The 25511-nt window shown below is 34.6% G+C and overlaps 1 protein-coding gene across 3 annotated transcripts; it reads left to right on the plus strand.

The window, feature by feature from the left end:
• Positions 1-54: 54 nt before the first annotated feature.
• Positions 55-24991, plus strand: LOC123539234 (E3 ubiquitin-protein ligase XIAP-like). 3 transcript variants are annotated; one of them, XM_053529528.1, is made up of 9 exons: positions 55-241; positions 6051-6241; positions 8287-8438; positions 9252-9267; positions 20779-20925; positions 21486-21620; positions 22387-22476; positions 23486-23530; positions 23975-24991. In XM_053529528.1, the coding sequence occupies exons 2-9, from the start codon at positions 6097-6099 to the stop codon at positions 24112-24114; spliced, it is 870 nt and encodes a 289-aa protein (XP_053385503.1). In that variant the 5' UTR covers positions 55-241; positions 6051-6096; the 3' UTR covers positions 24115-24991. The 3 variants fall into 3 exon arrangements, with proteins under 3 accessions (XP_053385503.1, XP_053385504.1, XP_053385502.1); XM_053529527.1 differs by lacking the exon at positions 55-241 and adding an exon at positions 2839-3031; XM_053529529.1 differs by lacking the exons at positions 55-241; positions 20779-20925 and adding an exon at positions 2837-3031.
• Positions 24992-25511: the final 520 nt, after the last annotated feature.

Genomic DNA, 25511 nt, shown 5'->3' on the forward strand with positions numbered 1-25511 from the left:
AGGGTAACTACGTGTACGTGTTAGTTTGTGGAATGTAACACAATATCATGATGGGGATGGGATGGGAGTGGGTGAAATGGGCGATGTCGGGTTACTCGGGTATCTAAGAAACACTGTGAGCTATAAATCAGTATGAAGAATGTAAAAAAATGGAGGAAGGGATTGGGAGTTGTGGGGAAGGTAAAGTGGGAGAGGGGACGGTGCTGTGGTGAAGGAGAAGAAACTGGGTGGAGTATGAGAGGTACTTAGAATTAATATATAATATATAAATTACATGTATCTTAAGAAAATTATGCATTAGGATCTGGTGTCTATTCAGTGATACATGTATTCTAGAATCTTTTAAAATTATAATTAGAAAAAGGAGGGTTTTACCGGAGTCACCATATGGGCATGTGCAAGCATGCTTCGTCCGTAACATTTCAATTTTGCACTTAAGATAACTCTTGAAAGGATGACATGATCGAGGTCAAATTGGGGACACAGGTATATACTAATAGGGGGCCAGGTCGAGGATGGTCTTCTTTACAATCCATTCTTATTTAACAGTGATATGGCTTCCTTCTTTACATTAACGTCTGGCGCAGCTTAATGTGGATGTCCCTCCGATAACTCATGAAAAGATGAAGGATTGCATTTAATCTTTTGTAGACAAGTACATTATACATAGTACAGGCCAAGCTAGATTTCGGTTGCAATCCACCAATTTTGGCGGAGTTATGACCCATTTTCGACTTAAGATTTGGTTGTTCATTCAATAATCATTAAACGGATGAATGGATTGAATTTATTTCAAGTACACTGCTGTTTGATCAAAAAAACAGCGGCCAAGTTCAATTTTAGTGAAATAATATTTTGGAGAATTGTTTTCTGAATAAAATCTTTATAAAAATTTCCATGTCCGTTCCATGAGATGGATGAATTGAATTCAGTTTTGGATATAGGTTGTTAAAATGAACGTAATGTGACCTGCAATTGAAAAACAGCATCCATAAAAACGCCATATTTCATTGTGAGGGAGTACGTGAAAAGTAACGGTTTCTGACCAAATTTCGGGACACGGATGCAATTGATCCAAGATAACCAAGCACTTACTTACATACTTTATGATATAAATGAAAATGCTCCCATAAGTTGTCTCTTTCCTTCAGTGAAATTTCATCTATATTTCTATTTCTTTACATACGCGGCTCTCCCGGGTCGTGCCATTGCTAAAACCATAAATGAAAGATATAATCATTTAGCTTGTCATATGCGCTTTCAAACCACACCAAGCCCTTTGAAAGGCAATTTGGCACTGGCAAGCAATATTTTACTACATAAGTTGTCAAGAAATGAGCGTTTCTTATACATAACTACAAATGTGTATACTGTATGTACGTAAAGAATGGAGGTTTCTAACCAAATTTTAGGACTGTGATTTTTTTTTGTTTGCAGTTGACGCCAGAGTAATCCCCAATAACTGGAACACTTTCATACCGATATAACTGGCAAAGAACGGCCCTAACAGGAATCTCTCCAAATTGCTGGATAGATACTTAGAAAATAGCGCATTTTTTACCATATTTTTGCCATTTTCTTTAGATTTCTTTCAAGAAAGTAAACAAATGGTTTGTTTTAAAACTGATTTACTGTTTGTGTTTTTATTTTCCCTTTTCTCAGTAAAGGGTGGTGTCATCCTGATGTGTAACAACGTTTTGTAAATCTCCCGCATTATGATGAACCTCGTGTAATATCTTAGGAAATATATTATTTTCCATATAAAAAGATTTGCTAGGGATGTAGGTATAATGAAGACTTCGACAAACTTAATCAATATATTACAAATAAACAATGTCTCAACAGGGCTGTCGTAATTATAATTAAATGTCCGCGAACGATAGAATCTGCCTCTAGATATTCGGACCTGTGCCTCTGTTTAAATCTGTAAAGGATTTTCTAGATGTACGGACTACTTCTATACGCCTATTAATATATCATGTGGTGGCGCGTGCGTCTGTCTGTCCGTCATATTTCGTGCCCGGAGTATAACTTAAAAGAAAAAATTAAGTGTTGACCTTAACCTGGATATATAAGATAGTGACGAAAAGACAAGTTGCGAGCTCTAAACTAGGTCGTAATGTTACAGGTAAAGGTGACAAACAGAACTTAAATTTCAAATATGACGTCATGTTTCGTGTCGTAAGCATCACTTAAAACATCTCAGTAATTTCAGCCTTTGCATATAGGCGGGTGACGTCAAAATGATATGCCGAGCACATGAACCTGGTCTGTAAATCAAAGCTTAAGGTCACAAACTGAACTAAGAGCTCAAATCTGTAAGTCATGTTGCATGTCCGGAGAAGAACGTACAAAAACTATTAAATGTATGGATATGAAATTTAATGTAAGTGAGGATGAGACGATGTGAAGAGTACAATAATCTACATTACCCAACCACTGACCCCAACTCACCCCCACATTCAATCCCAACCTTAAATGAATTTGCTGTTCCTTGTGCCTTAATACCACGCCATCATCGATGCAATCGCCCTACCGTCCCCTCTAGAACCCACATCTACCGCATCCCATACAAACACCTAAACATTTTATTTAAATTTACTTCCTTGTGCACATATTTCATTGTCCGCAAAATGTGACCAATTGACTGGTAATAATCCAGCGATCGACTAATTAGTAATATCAGTGTGCATTTTTATAGATATATAAAGCTATTTTTTACAACTTATCACTTAATCAAATATTAAATGATCACAATATGCATATACATAATATTTGCAGATCAAATAAAAGAATTAAATCTGTCTGTAGAATATTAATTCTAAAGTACGAGCCACAAAATAAGAGGTTCAAATATTCTTTTGGCAGTTAATTGGTCTTTTTGAATTAAATCATCTCATTTAATATCTTATATCATTATTATGCTTATATGCTAATGTGGTCTAACAACAGCTGTTTGATTAGATTGTAGACCACCGCAACATTTCAAATTTGGAATACTTGGGATCTAATGATAACGATTTTGAGACAAGTAAGTGTGCAGTTTTGTTTTACAAACAAAATAAAAAGCTAGACTTTATTTGTTTTATTTTGTTTGGTTTAACGTTGCATAGGTCGTATGGCGACTATCCAGCTTTGATGGTAGAGGGAAACCCCAGGTGTTCTTCCGTGCATTGTTTCATCATGAGCGAGCACCTGGGATAAGCGAGACAAAGTATAGACTTAACACAATAATATGATTTTATCCCATTATGTTAATTCCAATGATATTGTGTCACCTTTATGATGCAATTTCCCATTTGTTTATTTATTTATGTTTAGTTTTCCTTTGTTTTTTTTTTTTTTTTGTTTTTTTTTTTTTTGTTGTTTTTTTTGTTTTTGTTTTGTTTTGTTTGTTTGTTTGGTTTTTTTTTTTTTTTTTGTTGCTTTTGTTTTGTTTGGTTCCAGGGACATGCCCCCTAAGAAAATATTTGGTTAATATTCTGCATATAGGCCTAATTACGATTAATATTTGACACAAATACGTATTTTAAGTATAGCAACTTCCAAAATATGAATGCTGGCAATTATACTATCTGCATCTTACTGCCGGCCTGACAGTTCGTTGCTTCTGAAGATAATGAACAGTTTTATATATATTTTGTAGTGTTTTGTTAGTAAAGTGAGCTGATGATTTCTTAGAAATGTTAAAGCAGTCAGTTCAGTTTATCAGAAATGTATACTCTATATCCGGTTTCAAACCTTACTAAACTTGTCCTTGTGATTTACCTCTTGCACAAAGTTTCCGATATTTCACAACTTAAAAGTATGTCTTATCTTCAGTGTTTGGGTAAAGCGCTATTGAACTTGTATTTCAATTAACTCTTACTTGATAGTGTAAATGATCATACAGTAATGGAAGTAAGGTAATCTTCATCAGACCTTGGGAGCTTCAAAAGCGGGTCCATCAATCACCTCTCCATATTCAACATGGCCACCAATTTCAACATGTGCGACTGACACTACACACAACCCAGACATATAGGTGAAGTAAAGCTATCAAAATGATCATGTTTGCCATAATCAACCAAGATTTTTTTTAGGACTAGATCATGTCAAATTCCGTCAGAATTTATTTTATCTTTGATTGTCTGCCAGGGTCAGTAGTAGCCTTGAGTTACTATTTGGTATTCCGTCAAAAAGTAAGTTTTTAAACCATATGGTACTTGTTTACCTTGTTTGCATGTGAACCACAAATAGCAGGCACTTTTACAACATAATTACACATCATTCATTATACACACATATATACAAAGCAAGTATTTCGACATAAGGTTGAGCTTACTTAAAAGATTTTGTTATAAACAAAATCATCGATTAGAATATCATTGACACGAAAAGAATAAAATGAGTACAAAGAATAACTTCACTGATACATTCTTTGTAAAAAAAATAATTGTTGTGTTTGTGCCTAAATGAACTAAATAGTTTATTCATGTACATGGTTTTGATTTTGCATTATGTTTTCGTAATATTTAATGTATATTTATTGATTGTATACGGGGATTCTTGGCTGACTCAAGTATCATCATGAATTCTTAAAACTTGACCAATTTAAAGCAACAAGGCCTTTTATTTAAATGATTTGTCTCTGTTATCGAATGTTTTATGATATTTCATGGAAATGACTGTTCATAACTTGACTTTTTTCCGTATTTTAAAATCTTATTATGAATTGCTGAGACATATCTATTAAAACTGAGAAAAGTGGAAACTTTACAGGTCGCTCAACACGACAAGAATGAAAATTTTGCAGGCTCAGTCCGATTGAGCAGGTTCACGGACGGTATTGGAAATGCATGCTACGTACACGCCCTCTAGTCCCGGGTTGAGCAGAACTCAACATTTACACATGCCAAAAGTACAAAAAGCAATTTAGAGACATCCGCAGATGTATTCAAACGGCGGTGAACAAGGAAAAAGTAGGAAAAACAGCAAATTCTCATGTGTTTCCGTAACATAAAGTTTGTCAGTTATTAAGTTTTAAAGCCTTCTAAAGAAATAAAACATTTAATTCAAGCTATCTAAAAAAAAGAAAAAAATACTTTTTACGATGAGAAACGAAAAGCGTTTGTCACGCTTTTACTCCAGGTAAACTGTCTCGATTATAAATATCTATATTTTGAAGTCATTATTCACTAATTCAACTATAGCGTTATTGGTTACTAATGTCTTTATTGACGCGGCCGTCCGGGGTTCGATTCCCTGCGCGGTCATCTTTTTTTCTTGATTCCGAACTTTTAAAATACTTTTGAACCAAAAATTCATATTCTAATGTTCGTAGTATGACCAAACAAAGATGTTTTTAGCCAAATCTGGATGCATGCTGCTTTATGTCACAAAATAATGTTTAATTTAATTGTTAAAATCATTTAGTTGCAATTGTCAAGCATAATAATATTGCTAATCCAGTAACTTAGAATCTTAGAGACATAACTATTCTAAGGAAATGAGCATAATGTCTTTATGAAGAAGACATGTTTTATCCATAAAAAGATAATTGTGAAATTAACTTCTCGTCTTAAAATAGCTCACTGAATTGAAACAATTAATCCTATAAATGTTTCTTTATACCAGCTTTACCGGTTTACACCGGCACTGATCATTTTGTACTAGAGCCAGCAATTTTCATATCATAAAAACATTCGATACATTTACACAGAACATGACGTCAACGGATCTTCATCTTTTCCCGGAAGTAATGAAAATAGACAGGATAAACTTGAAAACGGACGCCACAGTTTCATTTGTATACATCCAGGGTTCACGAACTTGTATCACCCTGTCTGATGGGATTGAGCACGACATGGCAGATTTTGAAGAATTATTTATCGTGGAAAAAACACAGTTTCCACAGGGGTTCGTTACGGAATTAGAATATATGAAGAATTTTCGAACCTCGTCAACTGACCTCATCTGTCAGATGATTTTGTATTTGAGAGCTGTTGACCGAGACATTTCAGCCATATTTTTAAAATCACTTTCGTTTGATAACTGTTTATACGTTACAGTTGCAGAAGAAAAGGATACGAAAGGCAAATAGTAAGTGGTAGAAATATGACTGCAGATAGCAGTATGATCCCCGAATATCCAAATTACATTACACAAGAAAGTCGTTTGGCATCGTTTAATACGCCGGGGTGGAGAAGGACATACAAACCGAAAGCAGTTCAATTTGCTGAATACGGATTTTTCTTCACAGGTATTATTGTATATATCACCTCTGTCGCAGGAAAATTGTAATATATTATTTGGCAAATTTTCAGAAAGCCCTAATGTCGTCTGATTTTTCTTGTTGCAAAATTTTATTTGAAATCTGCCCTTACTTAATATCTTTTATCATTTTAATCTCATTTAAATCCATGAAAAATCATTTATTGTACAGCACTATAGTTACTGAAGATAGCTTGGCACAGAACATTAATAATACAATAAAAAATCTACTTAAGACACTTGAATGATAACATTATTTTACTATTAACAAAGAAGAATAGCAAGTAATATCTTATTTCGTTTTGATTTATGTTTGGCAGAAATTTTTCACAGCTTCACATACATGTCAATATACAAATACTAGTACATATGGTATCAAGTGTATGTTTAAAAATGCAGAGGTCGAGGCCCTTGGAACAGAGGTCTGATACAGTATACTTGAAACAAACAACATTCTTATTACAAAAATTAAGATATACTGGTGGAAGCTGACATAATCGCCAACCTGGGATCAGGTATATGAAAAAGGCATACATGGAAATAGACGATTTTAAACGTTTATATATGTCACAAACACATTTCATTGTTCTGGAAATCAAACACTTCCGAGTTCATAGATAAACATGTGAAAACTGAAAATGTGAAGCTATAACAACTGAAGGCAAGTAAATGGGTAGGCTGTTCTTGAACACATAAGATGTATCTGAAAATATAAAGAAAAAGGAGAACACGGAGAGCATCTAACAAGCAAAATAAGGGGCATGAAGGGTGGGATATTAAACAATCGAGGATTCCTTCGATTAGAAGCAAACATAATCTTGACATTTATTTGCAAACTACCTTCTTCCATATGCAAAACTGAAAGGACCAAAAAGGAGCTAATATCACCACAAGTTTATCAATATACCAACAAAACATTAGCTAAAACGGGTCCTTACTACAGGATTAGAGCTCCTTCAGCAAGCGGTTTTCAATGGTTATCAGTGAAAACAATGAAGGTAGCTTGGCATAAAACAATAATAATAATACAAAAGAACAACTTACGACGGTTGTATGATTACATTATTTTTACTATTAATGAAGTAGATATTTTTCTCGTTTCTATACAAGTTTGGCAGATATTGGTTACAGCTTCACATAAATGTCAATATACAAATACATATGATATAAAGTATATGTCTGAAAATGCAGATACCTTGTCACAAGTACATATTCGTATTTAAAGTAGCAGTTTCTTGTACTTTGTGAAGGTAAATACTTCAGCTGCTAAAATCTCACATTTCAGTTTATTTAGGTTTCAAAATGGGGAAATTAGTTACTATAAATCACACTTCAAATAGTGTCGTACACTCTCATATTTGCTTCCAGTTACACATGCACACATGCAGGTTTAATGGTAGACTACTTCCTTTAAAATAAAAGTTATGTTGACTAATGTCTTAAAGATGTTCATTGCGAAACTTGGTTGATTTTTTTTTGGTAGGATTTAACGTCGCACCGACACATGATAGGTCATATGGCGACTTTCCAGCTTTAATGGTGGAGGTGTGAATGTATATGGATATCGATATCAGGCACACCAGTCCACACCAACGCTAATATCGGCCTCGCTCTGCTCATATACGTTTAAAGTCAGGCAAATTTGTTACTATCAAGCCGTAATCATGCATCTGTGTTTGATAATTGGTATATATAGGCTTTGTCACAACATGCAGTTTAACATGGAGTGCTAATGTTTCTTTTTTTAATATTTCATGGTATCATTAGGAATTTTCCATTGAAATAATTTTTCATTGTGCATGCAAAAAGTGAACTGGAAGTCATCTTTGGAACCGTTAGTGATATTTCTGAATATGATAAGATACAGTAACTATGACGCTATGACAATTTGGTTTGAAAAGTGATAACCTTTTTATTTTGTTGTAATGAGACCGTCTACACAATGTATTCACATTTTCTGAAAGTGTTTTATAGTTAAATATTTGTAGTTTGCAAATACATATGAATTGTATGCAAATTTTGGAAACTTTATAGGCATTCGTGATTTAGTACGCTGCTATCAGTGTGCTGTTGGATTGGAAGGCTGGGTAATCGGAAATGATGTCCTCATTATACACGTGGAAAACTCACCATCGTGCAATTTCCTCGGACAAAAGTTTGGACACAATGAAATAGATCGTTTCAAGGTAATAAGCTTTAACGGTTGCTGTTGTCATTGATATCTATTTGCTACTGTCAGACAGAGAAAAAAAGGGATCAAAGCATAGTTTAGATTTTCGCTAAGACAGGGACACGACGACGAATTAGCTCTCAGAATTGAAATGTGTATGCATCAAGAAGAAAGTATGGGTTCCTTGGAAAATGTAATTTTATGATTCAAAGACTTAGAAGCCGTGTTTATTGGAGAGTTTTAAAATTCTGACTGTTTTGTTCGTTTAGCGTTAGCGCCATTTATCAACTGTAAGATGTCACGGCGCACTCATAGGTTAACCAGTGTTCTTGGATACTGAACCAGTATTAACCTGTTCTCCACAAACAACAGCAAACTTTTCCACTTGTCCACTTGGAAAACAAATAATTTCAGGGGGCAATGTCTTTTTTTATCAAATCATCACGGCCAACATAAGTCCTGCCCACGGATCGAACACAAGATGCAATTCGCTATACGTAGTAACATAATTCAATGATATATATTTAAATACAGAATACTGAAATTTTGTAATTGATTGACTTGCGGTATGTGTAAGAGATGTATTGATATAAATTATAACATACACTTTGTATTTAATTTCAGTAGTGTATTGTTCACTGTAACAGACGACTATCTATCGTCTGCTATTTTAGTTATTTAATGCAATGCACTACTTGATATAGCAATAATACTGATTGTCAGTTATACCTGATCAATACAGTTAATCTAAAATTCAACAATGATTAAAGATCTGACAGCAGTAATCTATTATGCGTTAACATTTTGTTTTAATTTTTTTATTTTTCAGTTGGCGTTGGCATTTGGTAAGGTTGTTTATTGACAATTCATATCCAACCTCTTTATCCAGCCCGCATGTATGTCAAGATTACTTTCACCTCATTGTTTTATTGTATTTTTATTGTAATTTTGTTTTGGCAGCACGAACCAGATAAAACTATTTTGTCAATTAATAGAAATTTGGCTCAGCTTTTATTTGCAGGTTATTTCATGTCGATATGATTTTCCAAACTCAAGTTATAAGTATTTTTGGGCGCTAAAAGAAGCACACTTTTGTTTTAATTTACTTTGACGTCGTTTGTATTGTGACGTAACGTCAATTGTTTTCTATCCGGTTCGTGTCGTTGCTATATATATATTTTGAGAGAAATAAAGAAACCTAATATTTAATGACAGAATATCGGGAAAACAAAACAAAGTTGTTCCCGAAAAAAAACAATCTCCTCAGTATTGTTAGAAGATTTGCATTATTTGCAAAGTAAGTCTCCTAGTGTGGGGCAAGTCTTCACATCGAGTAGCAAGTCCAGGCAGTGCAGCAAGTCCAGGGAGCATAACAAGTCCAGGTAGTGCAGCAAGTCAAGGAAGTGCAGCAAGTCTAGGAAGCGCAGCAAGTCTAGGAAGCGCAGCAAGTCCAAGAAGCGCAGCATGTCTAGGAAGCGCAGCAAGTCAAGGAAGCGCAGCAAGTCAAGGAAGCACAGCAAGTCTAGGAAACGCAGCAAGTCAAGGAAGCGCAGAAAGGCTAGGAAGCGCAGCAAGTCCAAGAAGCGCAGCAAGTCTAGGAAGCGCAGCAAGTCCAGGAAGCGCAGCAAGTCCAGGAAGCGCAGCAAGTCCAGGAAGCGCAGCAAGTCCAAGAAGCGCAGCAAGTCAAGGAAGCGCAACAAGTCCGAGCAATGTAGCAAGTCCACCAAATGTAGCAAGTCCCTTTCCAAGTTATTAAGACATAGTCACCTTAAGGTGAAGAAGGTGTAATGAGCGGTATTTTCAAAAACAAGTTACATCCTAGATAACATACGTAGATAACAACAAAAGTTGATCTTCACCCAATGTACAATTATTGAAAAGATCAAATGCACACTTTTTATGCAAATGACGTCGAAATTTCACCTTTAAGCCTAGTCGGAAATAGTTGTGACGTTGCCGTTTTCATGGCGATTAATTTAGTCTCGGGGCATTCATTTTATTTAAAAAGTTGTTTTTTTCCATTTTATATAATATGCCAGTCGAAACCTACACGGTGATGTAATTTTCAAATACATCTCCCGCTATTCGCTGAAGGAATGCTTATTTTATGCAAAAATCATGCCAAAATCTTTCTATGAAATTATTGTTTTCGTGCGGAATGACTAAGTGTTGTACAAAAACTGGTCCATAGATTTTTTTTAAAAACTAATATTATCTTAAAAATTTATTTTGCTGTAAAATGAGCAAATAAAAATCAGGGATCACCGACTTCGTTTTTGCAGTATTGTCATAAATTTTACCCTACCCCCATTTTCTCGTGCATTTTTCAAACATAAAAAATCATAAGAAAATCATTTGATAAATCAATGAAATACACGTCTACCAGATAAATGTTAGCCCAAAGCAACACTGACTGCACGCGAGTTTGTTAAGTGATAAGTTTGAGGCTGACTCTTTCCAATTAATTAAGTTGTAACCATAAATCTTAGCATGTGTTGTTCCAAAATCTGACCTCTACGGAAATGACGTTTCTTGTATAAATTAGGAGCATGCATTTACTGGTCCATAGAATTATTTTAAAATTAACACAATTATTTTAAAGGCATTTCTCAGCAAAATAACGAAAAAAAAGTCCTTGACTACCGACTTCGTTTTCGAGCTACGAAGTCGCAAAAAATGATAAAGTCTCAAATGGCGCTATAGGCGGCGTTTGACGTTGCGCATTTTCCCGCTTTTTTCTGACGTTACGCAAACGTCTTATTACTAAAACTGAGTATGCTGTTTGCAAATAGATATTTAGCCATTCCGTTTTAAAATAATCTAATATTTTCTAAAACATACTTTCATTCTTGTATTTTCAAATCATTATATTTCATAGTTGTCTTTATCACGTGAATATATGTGGTAATTTTAAAGTTACCTACTTTAATTGTACAACTGCGAGACAAAACACAATTAAGCAAGTGCATATACACGTACATATACAAATATTCGGTCGGAAATAATCTGAATTTTCATTGTATTCCGTGGTGAAAAGAAAGCCGTACATTTTTTTCGCATGAAATGTTAGGACATATTTCAAGATGTATTTTTAAGTATAATATACGGTGCAACTGGTGGTAAATGATTTCTTTGCATAGAGAATGTAACAATATAAAATATATCTTTTTATGTGCACTATCCAAGTTATGTTTGGTCGGGGCAATTAGTGTTCCCCTCGCCCGTCCGTCCGTCAGTCCGAAATAGTGTCGGACATATCTTAGAAAGTATTGACCCAGAGTAATCAAACCTCACAGGATTGTTATCAGTATTTCCATTTGAGTATGTTTTAATTTGATCTCACACAGTCAGACCGGTGTTATGGCCCTTGACGTAGTCGAAAATATACATAAAATTGTGTCGCATGTGTCTCATTAAGTTCAAGATTTTTGTTACATTTATTTTAAAAAATGATAGAGACATGAAACCATGTAGGAATAATATGCAGCATGTAAAGTTGTAACATATTCGGGACTGAGCGACCGCCAAGTACTTGCTTTTGCTATAATTTATCTTTTGGAACAAACCTGCTACAGAGATGTTGTCAGTAATAAATGTTGAGCAAGCTGATACCGTTAGGGAGTTCGGAAACAGTAACAGTTAAATTGTCGGTAAATCATTACTACCTACAATACGAAACAAAACACAAACCTCAAAAGTTTTTCATAATTTTTCATTTTTATTATGACAATGCGTTTGATAACTGCTATGGTTGTATGTTATACAGCAATGATATATACACATCAGCAGTCTTCAAAATATATATGAATTTTGACATGCCTTTCATAATTCTCAAGCCTGTACCCATTATCATATAGAAAAGACTTGCACATATAAGTATGTTTTCCGACTCCTTGCAAACCGGTCTTCCCACGGAAGAATGCTCCGAAACGAGGCTATAATTTATGAATAGATGCAAACACCAACAATAATGTTTACAAACATAGGGAATTCAACATTTTTGTAACTCACAAAAACTTCATGAAAATCATTCTTATAATACAGGGGGGTGGGGGGGGGTGGGAGGGGGGCAATTTAGGCTCTTTCGAAATAAATGTGTTTTCAAAACTTCATACGCAAATGTATTCAGTCAATCTTTTTTCAGCATAGTTTTAAGAATATAGACCTTATATATGACACTGTCAATTTGAAACTAAAAATCTTGTATATCTCATATTTTTCATGCAAATCAAGTACAATTACCATCAAGTAAATACAAAAAATACAGTTATTTTGTGCAAGTGGTACGTCTTTAAACGAGATATTCGTTTGAATAAATTTTAAAATCACGTGATCCCCGATTACGGAAAAGCGATAAACACGAAAGTAGAGCAAAATAACCACCCATGTCAGCCAAAGAAAATACAAAAAAAAATTACAACAAAAACGTTCGTTTTTCTGCACATATTTTGACTTCAAACGAATTTTTTGCACGGCTATTGTAATGTTTAGTAGTATATTTCAAAACGTGTAGTCTTTTTTTAAAGATTTATTTTTTTTATTCGTCTTTATTTGGCACCTTTAACCACCAAGATTATCCAGCCGAGAATGAAAAAAGAAAAAAAAAACGTCCGGTGTATCACCCTCCCGCATCGCTCGGCGCCACTTTGTTTCTTAATAGAACGTAATGACGCGACGTTGCGAAGCGTAACGTTTGGCGTTCCGCTAGACGTCGCTGAATTACACCTTCTTCACCTTAAGTAGTGAACCCACACAAAAAACGTCTGACAATTTGGGGGCTCGTCCGGGATCTACTACGAAAAGGTTAACAAAGAAAGGCATTATGAATTACGACGAATGGATTAGATTAGGGGAGAGGCTAGGTCTTAAGGGCGGAGATCTAGCAGCATTTGTTAAAGAAAAGGAAGCAGACCTCCTTGCAAGAGAGGAGAGAACACAGCGAAGAGAAGAGGAGAGAAGAATACTAGAGATGCAGCACGAGCTTCAGATAAAAGAAAAGGAGTTAGAAGTTGAGCGGATCAAGAATACGAGGCTGGCTACAGAGGGATCCAGCAGAGTGCTGCGTCCGAAACTACCTCGGTACGATGAGGTGTGTGACGATATGGACGCCTACATCGAAAGGTTCGAGTGGTATGCTGTAAGACAAGGTTGGGAAGAAGAGACATGGGTGATGGGTCTAAGTTCGCTTCTGACAGGGAAAGGTCTTGAAGTATATACGAGCATGTCTCCCGAGGAAGCGTGTGACTATACAGCGCTGAAAACAGCGGTATTGAAGAGATACCAGTTGACTGAGGAAGGATTTCGAACGAAGTTTAGGAGCAGTAGACCAGAGACAGGAGAGTCCGTTCACCAATATCTTTCTCGATTGAGGAGATACTTCTCACGGTGGACGGAAATGGCACAGGAAGAGCAGTCTTATCAATCATTGTGCGACTTGATGATAAGAGAGCAGTTTATTCAAAGCTGCTCATCTGACCTAGCCATGTTTTTGAAAGAGAGGAAACCGAAGACAATCACAGACATGAGCCAGTTAGCGGAGTTGTACGTGGAGGCACATGGTGGTAGATTGGCGTCCTCGAAACAATCCTCAAGCAGTGCTCCAAAAGGGGAAGACACCGAGCGCCGGCGTGATAAGATGTCTCCACCTAATGAAAAAAATATCCCTGGGAGAGAAGCAAAGACTTGCTTCATCTGTAAGAAGCCAGGTCATCTTGCAAGGGATTGTCGATTTAAGTTACCAAACAGAGAGAGTCCGTGGCAAAAGAACGAAAAGCGAATATCTGCAGCCTGTACACTCGCCGAGCAGAAAGAAGGCCCAGTGAAAGATAATACAAGAAATGGTCAGCTGAGACTAGAAAATGGAGAAGTCCTTCCCATATTTTCAGGCGGCTGTACCATAGAGACGATGGAGGGGACAAGAAATCTCGACTTAAGAAGAGGATTTGTTGGCGATAAAGAAGTCAAGGTCCTCAGGGACACGGGTTGCGAGTCGGCTGCAGTGCGGAGAGACTTCGTGCGACCGGAGCAGTACCTAGAAAAGGAGATAGTCATGATTACTATAGATGGACAGGCTAAAGTTGTCCCGTTGGCGAAGATTGACGTGGATACACCGTACTTCGAGGGTGAGATTGAAGTCATGGTTCCAAAGACTCTCATCTGTGACCTAATCATAGGAAACATCCCAGGCATAGGGATGTAGCAGATCCAGAGTGGACGAGTATCAGAGATAAATCAGAAGCTACTGCTGCAGTGATGACAAGAGCGCAGACCCAGAAAGCAGAGAAACCGATGAAAGCACTACAAGTCCCAGAACCATCCTGTGATAAATAGGTCAATGTGGACAATCTTAAGAAAGCACAGAAAGAAGATAAGGCCCTAGAAAAGCTTTGGAGCATTGCAGTGGCAGGAGAGAGGTCAAAGACGGCGAGCGGAGCTGAATACAGATATGAAGTTCAGAAGGATGTCTTGTATTGGGTATTCAAGAAGACCAATGGACCAAGCGATATGGAGATAAAGCAAGTGGTTGTGCCAGTTCCATATCGACGGAGAGTAATGGAGCTTGCACACGAGTCCATTGTAGGAGGACATCTTTCTTCACAGAAAACGAGTGATAGGGTCATGACAAGTTTCTACTGGCCAGGCATATGTAGTGATGTGACAGGATTTTGCCGCTCTTGTGATATATGTCAACTGACAATTCCAAAAGGACGTGTTAGAAGAGTTCCTTTGGGGAAAACGCCTATAATAGAAGAGCCATTTCACAGAGTTGCTGTAGATTTAATCGGTCCCATAATACCAGCGTCAGAAAGTGGCAATAGGTATATACTAACAATAGCAGACATTGCCACACGATATCCGGAAGCCATTGCCTTACCTAGGATTGACACTGAGAGTGGCAGAAGCAATGATGGTGGTATTTTCAAGAGTAGGTTTTCCAAGTGAAGTTCTCAGCGACCGAGGTAGCCAGTTTACATCAGACTTGATGGACAGAGTGAGTCGATTGATATCCATGAAGCAACTCTTTACGACGCCGTACAATCCGCGGTGTAATGGAATGTGTGAACGGATAAACGGGGTCCTCAAAGACATGCAGAGTACCGATGAAGAGACGCAGAAAGCCATGACGAAAGAAAATGCTGAAATTAATCTTGCCTGATTTTATGGAAATATGTATATTCCCTTGAAAGAGGGGCTGTTGTCAAGATTACTTTCACCTCATTGTTTTATTGTATTTTTATTGTAATTTTGTTTTGGCAGCACGAACCAGATAAAACTAATTTTGTCAATTAATAGAAATTTGGCTCAGCTTTTAATTGCAGGTTATTTCATGTCGATATGATTTTCCAAACTCAAGTTATAAGTATTTTTGGGCGCTAAAAGAAGCACACTTTTGTTTTAATTTACTTTGACGTCGTTTGTATTGTGACGTAACGTCAATTGTTTTCTATCCGGTTCGTGCCTTGCTATATATATATTTTGAGAGAAATAAAGAAACCTGATGTTTAATGACAGAATATCGGGAAAACAAAACAAAGTTGTTCCCGAAAAAAATATCTCCTCAGTATAGTCAGAAGATTTGCATTATTTGCAAAGTAAGTCTCCTAGTGTGGGGCAAGTCTTCACATCGAGTAGCAAGTCCAGGCAGTGCAGCAAGTCCAGAGAGCATAACAAGTCCAGGGAGTGCAGCAAGTCAAAGAAGCGCAGCAAGTCTAGGAAGCGCAGCAAGTCCAAGAAGCGCAGCAAGTCTAGGACGCGCAGCAAGTCTAAGAAGCGCAACAAGTCAAGGAAGCGCAGCAAGGCTAGGAAGCGCAGCAAGTCCAAGAAGCGCAGCAAGTCTAGGAAGCGCAGCAAGTCCAGGAAGCGCAGCAAGTCCGAGAAATGTAGCAAGTCCACCGAATGTAGCAAGTCCCTTTCCAAGTTATTAAGACATAGTCACTTTAAGTAGTGAACCCACACAGACAACGTCTGACAATGTAGTAATACCATTTGGAATGCGATTGCATATTTACAAAACACAATCTTTAATTTTTATTAACCGTATCACAGCTATCGTTGGATTTTTTATGGCACATTTAATGAACATATAAATTTAGATCTTTTTACTGTGTTCAGTTTCATATTTCTGGCACCTGCTAAAACTCTCTGTATGTCTATAAATAATTGTATTACTTGACTCTTCATATAAGTCGCCAGTCCGTAGTTTCGTGCAATATGACCGGTCTATTATTGTGCAAGAAAGTCGAAAACTAAGAAAACGAATTGTGAAAATTAATATCTGATGCAATATAATACACTTACTGAATGGCTTGATGGTCAGTAGTCAAAGCTATTGGCTCTCGGTCAATGGTTTTTACTGTTGGCAAGTCATTTAATAAGTGTATGATATAGGGCGGATATCACAATGAAGTTACATAAAAATAATTTGATTTTGTAGTTTACAATGAAGTAAACAGCACCACCTATTTTCCAAAGTATTGCATGTAAATCACCGATATTGATTAGGAATTCAAACAGGAATTTCTGATAAAAAGGTTATTTTAGACTGAAGTATCTATATTGTAACTTTAAATGTAGCCATAAACTTTTCTGTATATGGCGTTAGGACATTCACTGTTTGATATGTGTATTAATGTTTAAACAAAGCTAATTAAACCCGCCAAATTTAGGTAAATGTTTTCGTAGTTTAGTTAACACATGTTTTCTATGAGAAACAAAAAAGAGTAGAAGTTGTATGATTTTTTCTTCAGCTGTGTCATGTAAACGTTTTTACCTTTTTAATCTTTTTGTTGGCATCATGAAGTTGGTTTTGACATATTATATTGTCTGTAACATCAAGATGGTAAGCTGTTTATCAAGAGAAATTGCCAATCACTAGTGACATATTAATTATTTGTAATATGTTAGAAAAAGTAGTTATGTATAATATGAAACTATTATTGCATAAAGACGTCCGAATTCGTTATTCTGTTAGAGCATTATGTTCATAATGTTACCCAATGTAACAGACGTCGGTGTACTCATTGTTACACCAGTACCGAAGGGAGTGACTTAATAAGCACCGCTACAAGACAATCGTTGATGTTTTATATGTCGGTAACAGTGCCTCTAAAGTAATTATTTTATCTTATAAATTGAAATCATAAACGTCGGCCATCTCTTTTTTTTTTTTTTTTTTTTTTTTTTGGATTTAATGTCTTAAAGATGTTCATTGCGAAACTTGGTTGATTTTTTTTTTGGTAGGATTTAACGTCGCACCGACACATGATAGATCATATGGCGACTTTCCAGCTTTAATGGTGGAGGAAGACCCCAGGTGCCCCTCCGTGCATTATTTCATCACGAGCGGGCACCTGGGTAGAACCACCGACCTTCCGTAAGCCAGCTGGATGGCTTCCTCACATGAAGAATTCAACGCCCCGAGTGAGGCTCTCGGCCATCTCTAAACGAATGAATAGTCATGAATTTGATTGAAAAAAATTTATGGATCACTCTTATTCCTCAAATGTTGCTTCGCTTTTTTTATGACCACCATCATGATATAAACGATTTTTAATTGTGCAAGTAGATACATGTAAATTAGCTGATGACTATAATCGCTCTTGTAAAGCGACTTATGTGATCATAAGTTAAAAATACTACAACATAACTGTTTGAATTCCAAAATTGTGTTCGATGTTTAATGGCTACCATTAATGTCGTTATTTCATATTATCTGTTTTATGCATTTTCTATGGGAAATAGATACATAATATATCCGATACTACGGGTTCTGTATGTATTCGTTTCGATCTGTTGTTGACCGTAACTTCCGTTTGAAAAATGCATAGCACCGAAACGTCGATAAAAGAACTGTAAAATCATTGTTGTAAAATTGGTGTTAATTGTCCTAGTATCATTAATATTTTTCAGTTAACGACGTTTTTATTTTCAAGTATGTCCATGTAACGTAAAATATGTCCCGTAATATTAAATATATTAGCTAAATGTTTGACGGAGTTATCTAGTATATACTTACAAAACCAATCTGCTTGGGACTCCACGTTTGCGATCATTTACTCCATAAAAATATGTAAACAACAATCAATTGTTTAAATTATCGAATTAAGGATGGTAAGGTTGTTAAGAAACATCAACAATGTTACCGGAACACAACTAATTGCATCAATTCACTTACATTTAGTCTGGAAATGTCCTTCAATAAATCATCCCTTCATTTAAATGCTAACTGTACTAGTGACAGGAAATCGTTACTAGACTTTTATTTTGATATTATTAACTGTTCATCAGAATAGTCAATATTATCATAATAGGCATTACTTTGCATAAATACATCGCATAACTGACTTTTTTAATTATATTGATGATTCAAAATTAGTAATATATAATTGTCAAAATGATCTTTACCGGATAAAATATGTTTTAGATGACACTCGGCTGGTCATACATATATTAGTTTAGTTGTCATACATATATTAGTTTAGTTGCCTTTATTTTTGCCTAAAATGATTATTTGATGACTGCAAAAAAAAAACAACATTGAAAATCAAAACTCCAGGAAGACCATTTGTTTGACTGTAAAAGAAGAAACACAAATTTTCAATCCCATACTACAGTGTCTTTGTTTCCATTTTATAAATGAATTTGGATACTGTCTTTATTTTGTTAATAAAATTCCCGTTTTGAAACCCCAGAGTACACATTTTATTACTTTACATATTATATGTTGCTCTAGTAATTCATTATTTGTTTATGTTGATAAAGAGGATATTACATGAGTGTCTTTTCATATTGAATTTATTAAACGAGTTGAATAAAATGATAAAATGCGAGGCTCTGCCGAGCATTTTATTAATTTTATTCAACGAGTTTAATAAATTCAATGTGGAAAGTTACAAATGTAATATTCTTTTTATCACATGTTAGTCTTTCTTGTCGAAACATCAAAGATTCGACTTTCTTTTACTACATAAACAAGACAATTTGACCGACGTCGCTTATACAATAAATGACGTCGACGTCAAAGCTTTATTACACTAGTGTATTATCATTTTTATTTAATAGCTTTATAACACTCCCGCGACGTCAAACATGTGATAAATGAATTTATACTTTTAAACATCTCAAGAACATCTCAAGATAAACATTTTATTAAAGACAGTTAAGAATTGGAAGTAATCTGAAAAAATACATAAATGGTAATTTTGCCCAGTCCTTGTTTCTTTAAAAGGCATTTTCCTGATGACCAACATAAGTTTGGATTTCACATATCCAATGTATGATCACAAAGTATGATGAACATAAAACAAACAAAATGTTTGTAACTTTTGTCTTTGTATAACCTAATGCCTATCAAATCGGACAATACTATAAGGTATCACCGTGTCCTGATGATTTGCTAAAATTGTCAATATTCATTGTTTTCGTCTTTCTAGTTAATTTAAAGTTGTAATGAAAAAAATATGGAATAACTAGATATTTTAGTTAAGCAAATTTTCGAGATTCCTATATCTGTTGTGTTAAATTGCTTACAGATATAAAATGCATGGACGATATGTCAGTCAAACTAATATGACGCAACGTTATGACATATGTATTAGTCGTATGAGCATTTATTAAGATATCGTTATTATGTTGTTGATTTTGTTTCTACCTTTGGTATATTGACTTAAAAACAATGACTCAAAGGATCTTTTCACTATTGTATTGTTGCATATTTCTACCAGTAATACAATTTATCCCGATTTGTCTGAAACAAAATGTCACTTACTCAGTAATTATGTTGCAAATTTAAAACAAAATGTTTCGTTTGAACCATTTAGGTATCTTGACACGACAGAATTACCTATTAGTGTCACCTGCTATCCCCGTATTCTCTTACCTTTTCTACAATGTAAATATCTTGAAATCTGGTAGTTAGTCAGTTATGTTACGAGAAGTTTGTAACTTAAAGCAGCATCAATAAAAATATGACTAAACTAACATTCTTGAGTCCTATATATGACTTCTTTGATGACTGAACATCTGTGTCAAAAGATTTATTTTACGACAAGTACATAGAATTAGTCTACATAACCTTCTAAGTGCATGTAATATGAAACATATGTAAATTGGAACTCCCCCAATGATAACTGACATTGCATCTGCCCTTATACATCAGACTTTGTGTTTTCGTTTTCCATAGTATGACCATGATAATAAATATTAAACGACAGAATGTTCAAATAAATTTACTTTATCTGAATATATACTGCCACTTTTTAGACAATATTTGAACTGGATAGGAGAAAACTGTCTGCATAAATAAATGACATGCAATTAATTTATTCTGTAGAAATCTTTTTCTATTTTATCATTAGACGACCGTCTTGAAAGACATCTACCATACCAAATCTGGTCACCGAGATATCAGACAATGAAAGCAAGAGTGGCTTCATTTTTTAATTGTCCACAATTCAACGACATTTCTCATCATGAGCTTGCAGCGGCAGGATTACATTTTACCGGTACATTGATTTTAAAAATAAAGCATTTAAGTTAAAACACTTTACAATGTACTTATGCTGACTAAATAATAAATATTCTTCTTTACCAGTGAAGAAAATAAAGGAAGATATAAAGATAAAATCACGTGCTAAGCACTAGTGAATACAATTTTCTCATAATTAAGTACAGAAATGTATTTATCTAAGCTATTCATACAAGCCATTCTTATCGGTCCTTAAGGTATTATAAGTAATACCCTTATTAGAATATATGGTATAACAGTCACTTAGTGTTTCTTAACATCTCGCAAATTATAAGGGAATAAAATGGTCAAGTTCTAAATAAACGAGGTTTGTCTGTTTGCGTAGTGATGAAATTGTTTACACGTGTAAATCACGTTGAAGTCACATTATTACCACGAATCGTACTTTAGCAAGTTCGCTATTTGAGAATGTTTATTCTTCTGCAGAAGGAGCTTAAAAGAGATTTGATTCCTTACTTGGAATTGTCACAGCAGTAAAGAGCATTTTCTATCTATTTGTTTATGAACGTAAAATTGCTCATCGTATTTCTCTTAAAGGAAGGGGAAATGAGTGCCGATGTTTCACATGTGATGGGGGTTTCAGAAACTTGAGGTCTTGGCATGACCTTTTCGAAGAACATAGAAACATTTTCTCTGGCTGTCCATACATCAACCAGCTGAGAGGATCGACATGTATGTATTTAAACAAAGTGTACAAATAAACTATATAAGTGCTTATATAGTTCATTTGTTTTGATTTAATTAATGAAGAGTCAGCTTATACAACTGCCACAACGAAAGAACGCCAAGACGACGTTTTTTTAGAGCGCCGTTTATAAGTGTCGTTCTTTCGTTCTTTCGCGTTACATTCTTCGTTATATCGTTTTGGCGGAGGCGCCAGAACGAGGGAACGAAACAACGCCAAAAGAGGAAAACGTTGTTCTTTCGTTATGGCGGGGGCGCCAGAACGACAGAACGACACTGGCAGAAATCAGCCACCATAGCAGAGAGATTTTGCTCACTGATATAATTTACCGTAAAATATGTACAGATTTCAAATACAGCTTTATCCAACTGACTTTTTAGTTGGTTTCTGGTCTGTTTGTTTGTTTGTTTTTTGTTGTTTATTTTGTTTCTTTCTTTGTTTTTTTTTTTTTTTTTTTTTTTTTGGTTTGTTTGTTTGTTTGTTTATGTTTGTAATTTTCCTCCCAGATCTCACTTTCTGCTACGAATAATCAAATATTGTAAAGAAAACATATACAAGTGTGTACAAAATTACCAGTGTGGGAAATGTGAGAACTGTTATTTATAAAAGGAACAGTTTCAATATTAATGTTTTGCTTACTAGTTAACCTAAAATCAATCTTTCAGAAGTTCTGTAAATGTTGTCGTATATTATATTTATTTCGAGGACAAAGAAATCAAAACTTAAAGAGTTCCTTTGATTATTTACTTTTAGATTACATTGCTTGTTTGTACCACGTTCTTCGTCCGCTCGGGTTTGCAAAGGCGGAAGTGATGACAGGCAAAGATGTACTAGCAAGAAAAGGTGATACTTTGAATCTTCGGCTTAGCTCAAACTCTTCATAAATTACCCTTTTTCTTGTAATTAAGATTCAACTGTAATATGTTTGCTCGAAATAATACGTCCTGTGGTCATGAACTCCCTGAGGCCGATATCGTAACATATCAGCTGCGGCGATATAAGAATTTCCACCTGACGTCGAAGAACATTACCTGATCTTACCATAATCACACTCCTATGCAGTCAATTGAAATCATGCAGGACACATTTTTTGCTTGTTTGTAAATTAAAATAAAGTTATAAAATCAAATTTCGTCCGTGACTTACATCTAAATAAAATGATATATTCACTTCAAAATATTCACCATTTTAACACAGCTATTGCGTTTAATCAATATTTGAACTTTCTGATTTTCTTACATTTTTTTTACATGTAAACACATTAAATTCCAATAAATAGAAATACATTATTAAAACAGAATATTTACATCTTTAGTACTTTAAATATATATCGGTGTTTTTGTGACTATCGATGGTTTATTTTGATTGATAATCTATTCTTAAACGTTTAAACAAACGTTATGTGACACGCGCTGAGATTTCAGTTGTAATATTTACATCCATCTTTGAAGAAATATTAAATTTACAAACATGCGTTTATTTACACGTTATCTTCTTCTCTTTTCTTTCTTGTATTTTATGAAAATTGTTTTGCTGTGTTGTTTTTCTCAATTTGTATCGAATGCGATGTAAGTGTACGAATATTCATCCTAAAACTTAATAAGGAGTCCTGATAACGCATTTATAGTCGGATATCGACGCCACTGGGGTAGAAAATATAAAGCCTATAGTCGCATTTCGACCCCAAGGAGTTAATTTACATAATTACATTTTAATTGAATTTGATGTTTAAGGCTTACCTCTGGTTAACTACTATTCCGCAAACATATGTTATCAATTATGTATAGCTTTAAGTAGCAGTAAAGTATATTATTTCCTAGCTTAACGTGTATTCTCTTATTGTCTATTAAAGGAAACAAGTTTCCATCAGCCGAAGAAATTGCGAATCTTTTGCTTGGTATGTAGGAGAGAGAACGCTGCACTTCCAGGAAATAGGAGTGATTTGTACCAAATCTGAATGTTCTCTCTTTTTTTTTTTGTTGAATTATCCTTGAAAATGGTTTTTGATAATTAAAAGTCAGAAAGACTGCTATATGTTGTCTGCTGTATAATGTACATTACTTGAAAGGCAGAGTAGAGCGGACATATCATTCTAAATTTTTTCTACTCTGAACCTGCTGTCGGTAACTCTGACGTCATACTATAAAGTAAATACTATTTGAAAATAAAAAAAATATTTCGAGGAGATAAGATATGAATAACCATGACACAAATATCGATATAATGTGACATCAAAGAAAATGCAAATAAGACTGGAATTCATATTTCTCTTCAGAACACCTGTTGTCTGTATATGTAACTGTAGTTTACATGTCATTGTATCAGTCTGCTTATATTTCAGACAAAATAGACTATAAGAAAGTGGTGGGCATGTATACAACAAAGTTGGTAGAAGAACTTTCTCCAAACCAGCTTTTAGATAAATTTCTTGAGTGTGGATATTTCACATATTTAGAATGTCGAGATATGTACCGTTTTTGATTAATTGAATAATACACTGGAATACCTGTAGGCTACTAATACTGTGTTTTGTCTTCAAAAAAAGATTGTAATCAAGAATTCTTTTCAGTATGTTACTTGTGAAATAACTATCATAGTTGCAGTCTGCAATATAGATAACTGTTATTCGAAATTCCTGATCATGAATATAAAATGAAAAGTGTATATCAGTCAAAACAATATTACTTGTCTTCAAAATAGCTTCACATTATCATTTCAAAATAGTTTCTTGAAATAATTTGAGTTTATTACTAATCAATATATTACAGCATTTAACATTTACCTGAAATACATTTTTAAAGGAATTACAAATTACGTCAGATAAAAACAGAAAAATAGTTCACATGGTGATGACAAAAGGAGAAGAGGGATATGAGAAGTTTAAATCATGCCTGAGACGATGTGGTCAAGGACAACTTGCTGATTTGTTAGAGACAAAAGAATATCAACGTCATCATTTAAATCATTAATAACAATAATACTGCGATGACTTTTTAACCTGTTTGAAATTGTTTTTGTTTATTATGCCGTAAAAGTAAATGAAATACGTTTGGTCTTCAAATTTAGACTGCATTATCTTCATATTAGGCCTATATCATTTTGTGCATTTTGCCTGAATTTAGAATCTATATGTTCTTTTTTTCTCATACAAAGTCAGTTGGTTCTGGTGGTTTTGGACAGCTAGTGTATTTCTTTTGCATAAAGACTATAGAGCACTTTGTTTCTTTAAAAACATATAAAACTTTTATTGAAATATTATATAAATGACGATGAAGACGCTTAACCTTACGAGCTATGGAAAAGATTTCAAACATTTACAAACATAATTCCACATTAAACTCTGTACATTATATATATATATATATATATATATATATATATATATATATATATATATATATATATATATATATATACTTTCTCATTGACAATTCAAGGTTACAAGGTATGACACTGATTTTCATATATATACCTTGTAACCTTGAATTGTCACTGAAAAAGCATGAAAATCCTGACTATGAGCAATGACACCTATTGTAATCATGGGATGCATACACACAAATGAATTTGAATAGCCGTGGAGCAGGGCTATAAATTTTGTTTTGAATCATGCGAAATAAGGCGATAAATGTGTTTGTTTCTGGTATCCCGGCCTAATCTTAATGTTTGGCCTGACCCTTAATGATTTTATGGCCTTGAAGATTTTCTTTCCAAATTTTCCAAATTTTTAACAAAAACTTGCAAAACGGAACCTTTTTATACTTTCAACATGATCAGTGGTGTTACAAATCAACTTTCTGATGTCTCTAAGCGAATAGCCCTCTTATGGAAATTCATCATGACACAAAAATAATTTCCAAAACGTCTCACTTAATAAA

This window comes from Mercenaria mercenaria, chromosome 18, assembly GCF_021730395.1.
Source record: "Mercenaria mercenaria strain notata chromosome 18, MADL_Memer_1, whole genome shotgun sequence".
Classification (NCBI taxonomy): domain Eukaryota; kingdom Metazoa; phylum Mollusca; class Bivalvia; order Venerida; family Veneridae; genus Mercenaria; species Mercenaria mercenaria.